Source organism: Pteropus alecto, unplaced genomic scaffold (genome assembly GCF_000325575.1).
Source record: "Pteropus alecto unplaced genomic scaffold, ASM32557v1 scaffold76, whole genome shotgun sequence".
Classification (NCBI taxonomy): Eukaryota; Metazoa; Chordata; class Mammalia; order Chiroptera; family Pteropodidae; genus Pteropus; species Pteropus alecto.
Window position 1 is genome coordinate 31,015,608 of NW_006443138.1, and position 4,247 is coordinate 31,019,854.

Genomic DNA, 4,247 nt, shown 5'->3' on the forward strand with positions numbered 1-4,247 from the left:
TCTTATTTTTGAATAAAACCAAGAATTCCCACTGCCGATTATGGCAAGCGTTTTAGGTGGATTTTCACTGGTTTCCTAACTAGTACTTTCTTTTCAAAGATTTCTTATTTAAAAAAAAAATAAGGACATTACTCTTGAGTATTAAATACCCAAGTCCTGGCAAAATCTTCTAGGACCATGCATCTTAGAATTTGGTTGGATCTTGTATTACATACAGTGTATCACACTGTTGAAATGATTTCACACCAGTAAGTATGATTTTCCCAACTAGATCAGAGGCTCTTCAACATTACCAAATCCTCCACAAACAATTCTTTAACTTTTCTAGAATAGCTTTGATCTAAACTGGATCTAAATTGACTTGAAATGTCAAGAAAAAGAGGCCAACGCACTAAGACTCTTCCTCTAAGAGATGGTTTGATAAACCAAGGTTTAAGCCTGGTTGTCAAATTCAAGCTCCCCACTGCTCTCTCCTCATCTCCTTGGTCCCTTGAGGGTGACATGCACCTACGGTGCTCAAGGATCAGCAGCAAGCTTTCTTTCTGGTCTAGGCCCCCAAATTTTCATTTTGATCTAAAATTGCAGCCATGATCTGGGGCTCCTTTTACTTAGGGTTTACACATTTTAAGAACTTGAATATGGCAGGGGCTGAGAGATGACCAAGCTCTCAAATTGAGCTTTGGGGAACAAAGGCTTGCTGGGCTAATGGCATTTCAGAAACAATGACAGTCAGGCCCCTTGCAAATGGGGTGGGGGGGGTCCCCTTTTCAGCACTGATGAGTGTGGACAGAGCCTCCTAGATGCCAGAGCAGGCCTGGTTTCTAGTCTCTCTTCGGCCACTTACCAGTGTGTGACTTTAAACAGGTGAATTTACTTCTCAGGCACAATTCACTCATTATGAAATGAAGACCATCTGAAAGGGCTCAAATTCGGACTCTACTACTTACCCTTGGACAATACTACTCAAGTTTGGAGGCTTGGGTTCTTCATCTATTAAATAAGAATAAAAACACCTTCCTAGCAAGACTGGGGTGAGAATCAGAAATAATATATGTAAAGTGCCTGATACTGTTATTAGCATTGTTATTCCTTCTCTGGAGATTTAAACCTGCTGTCAGAATTAAATGAGATAATACATTTGAAAGGGACAGGAGTCATAAAATGACTCGACTATAACTATACTGCCCGGTATCCCATCAGTACTGTTGAGCAACAATGCAGAGCCCTCCCGTCCATCACCTCCTCTGGCACCCTAATTATCTCCACATGGCTCACCTGTCTCTCCAGCATGAAAAAAGTAAGGCAGTTTAAAACCTTGCAAGGCTGGAATCATCAAAGCCTCCTTGTAGTAGTATAAGGAGTAGCCAGTGTCCTCACGCCCCACCTGCAGGACAGAGAGGAAGGGATGTGGAACTGTCTGCATACTCCGTGCCTTGCTTTGTTGATGTTACCTCCTGTAGCCTGTGAACCCTCTTTCTTATACCCTTCCACTACTGCTTGAGGCCTTAGTCACACAGCCTTTTAAGAATAACCAGTAGCAGAATTTGGGCAGAAAAGAGTGCTTTCTTGCCCCAAAATGACTTCCCCCTTAGTCAGAGGTGTACCTTGTAGCCTCTCAGCCCTCCCATCTTGTCTTCTTGCTCTACCTTCCAAGTCCCTATGCTTTAGCCCTGAGCTCCTTAGGGGAGAGACAGTGACAGAGAGAGCAAGGGAAACAGAGAAAGACAGAGAACAAGAGAGTGACAGAGAGAACAAGAGAGTGAGAGACTGAGAGTGAAAGAGACAGAGAGAGTGTGGGGGGAGAAGGAGAGAGAGAGAGAGAGTAGAGCGTGCGAGCCAGGAGAACTGGTCCAGGAAAAGTGGGGATGCTGCTCAGTCACTCACCCCAGGTGGGTCCCTGGGTGGGTCAGTTTCCTGATAGAATCCCTCTGTGATTCAGCTACCAGCTCTAACTAACCAGAGAAGCAGCCACCCCCAAATCATACTTTTCATCTAAGCCACACATGCCCTAGGGCTTTGTAGCTGTATGTCAGTAGTAAGAGTACCTTCAGAACACCAATTATAATTTGGGGCGGAGATGACACATTTTTATAATAAAATAAATATGGATATTCAGTGTAGTAGAATGGAGCATAGGCTTGAAAGAAACTTGGAGCCTGTGAGCAGACCCCTTGAACAGCTACCTAATCCTCCTCAGACTCCCATTCCTCACAAGTACTTATTCATTATAGTCCTCATATGGACTCTTCCAAAAGCTCCATACTAGAAGTAATCCCACTCAGGCGCCTTTGTCAGTGCTGCACACAGAGGGAAAAGCTGAGATGGGAGGGACTTATGCTCCTTTTCTGGAGAGCAGACCCTTTGAGCCACCCCCAAAGATCATAGGAGGACATCCTGGGTCCAAACGAAACAATTCCTTGAAATCCACTTCCTGGGGCTCTGGTTAGTCTGAAAGAAAGCGCTTAAGCAGTCTCCAGGAAAATGTACAGATTCTATAAGAGAGTGTCAGAGTGCCTGAATGCGATTAATGAGTCATCATGGGGGAAGTATGGCCTGGCTGCCAGCACATAGCTATGGCTTCGATTTGGTGTGGGGCAAAGAGTAGCAACACCACCTATGGATGCGCAGCTTCAAACATAGCCAGAGGAGCAAATGGGTTGAGAGGGAGGGACAGCTTTCACAGCCCTGACAGTGTGGCCGCTCCACTTCCAGACACTGGCCCGTGTGCTGAGCTTTGAGGAGCAGATGCAGGTGAGCAGAGCAGGCTAGGAATGAAGACAGAAGGCAGGGGAGTGGGAACAAGCCCACACACCATTATTGCTCCAACTTACTGAATCCCTTCCCTATTCTGGTACTTTCCATTTTAGCAGTCTGGCCTTTTCCGCTTTCCCTTCTCTGGTGACTGTCATACCCCTGCAGGTCCCTAGAAAGGGTCAGCGCTAAACTCTGAGCAGGCGGTCAGCAGCCTGAGCCTCTGCAGAGGGTTTCCGTGGGTACTGCCCGGCCCTTCACAAGAGCTGCCTTGCTGTGTGGAAACAGTTACCAGATCAAACCCTGCCACCGTCTTGGGGAACCTGGTTCGAAGCATCATGGCTGTTTGGATGGATTTCATGATGAGGGACACATTTCTGAATCTGTGAGAAAGACAGAGAGAAGCATGGGAGACAATGTGGCTTGGCGCTGAGGGAGCTATGTGCCCCAGCAGCTCCCTCAGTGCCCATGGCTGGTCTGGTCTAGTCCAGTCCAGGGTACGTGGTGACCATTTCCTAAACCCTCAGCACCACTGTCTCCACGGCCCACCTCAACTGGGCTATTGCAATCCTTTTAAGTGGCTACAGCCAAGAGATATTTTACCCAAATCAATGCCTGTTGAGGACTCTGGCTAGCTCAAGCTAGTCCTACAGTCTGGAAAGCATGTGAGGTAAGAGGACCCATGATCAAGTTTTATTGGTCTACATCTGGATGAAGCAAAGTGGCCTTGTCGAAAACTTGTCCTGTATCTGTAAGAGGGTGGGTCCTGGAAGTGGGTGCAGTACAGAGGCCAGCTCTCTGTTCACTAGACACCTGTGAAATGCCACAGGTCACCTAAGTCTCTGTTGGGTCAGCTGGAACTGACAACTGCATATCTTCTTCCTCTGAAGTCAGCAAGGCCTGGGCACGCGAGAAACCACCTAACCAAGCTCTTACCTCCCTCTGCACCTCTTTCATCAAGTACAGAATAGGGACAGGGCAAGCAGCACAACAACAGAAGCAACAAAAGAAAAGGCCTGGCACAACTCAGCGAGGGGATGAAGGTCTCTGCCTGGCAACTGGCTCACTTGTTTCAATCCTCATTTCTGTGGGCCCAAATTGGTCCTCCCACACCTGCCCATGCCCTCTCCTACAGAGCCCTGTGGGAAGACTGCAGCTCAGCCCTAACACCTTCCCTCCCTCGGCCCACAGGGAACCTCTGAGCAGAACCACTGGGCCCATCCTGGCTGACCAGCACACAGGTGCAGGCCTCAGCTCCTGAGGGCCCCAGACCCTCACATGGAGGGGAGGAGATCAGGGGGTGGGGCCAGAGAGGAGGCTCCTGGGAAGTCTGGTTGCCTTTTAGAGCCCTGAGGGGTGTGATCCCCATGGCTGCTTGCCCATACATCTCTAGGCTTGGGCAGTCACAGGACTTAGACTGGCTGCTCTTGGGCAAGAGTGGAGAGCTCTTTGGTAAAATCAAAAAGAAAATGAAGCTCTAAGGCTTTCTGCACTTG

General features: G+C 48.2%; 1 protein-coding gene across 1 annotated transcript in view; it reads right to left on the bottom strand.

Moving 5' to 3' along the window:
• The window catches only part of ADA2 (adenosine deaminase 2), a 22,397-nt gene that overhangs the window by 2,264 nt on the left and 15,886 nt on the right, over nucleotides 1-4,247 (bottom strand). Inside the window, exons 5-6 of the mRNA XM_006923907.3 lie at nucleotides 3,044-3,134; nucleotides 1,276-1,384 (exon numbers count right to left, since the gene is read on the bottom strand). Coding sequence (XP_006923969.1) covers nucleotides 1,276-1,384; nucleotides 3,044-3,134 — 200 coding nt within the window. The remainder of the gene's footprint in view (nucleotides 1-1,275; nucleotides 1,385-3,043; nucleotides 3,135-4,247) is intronic.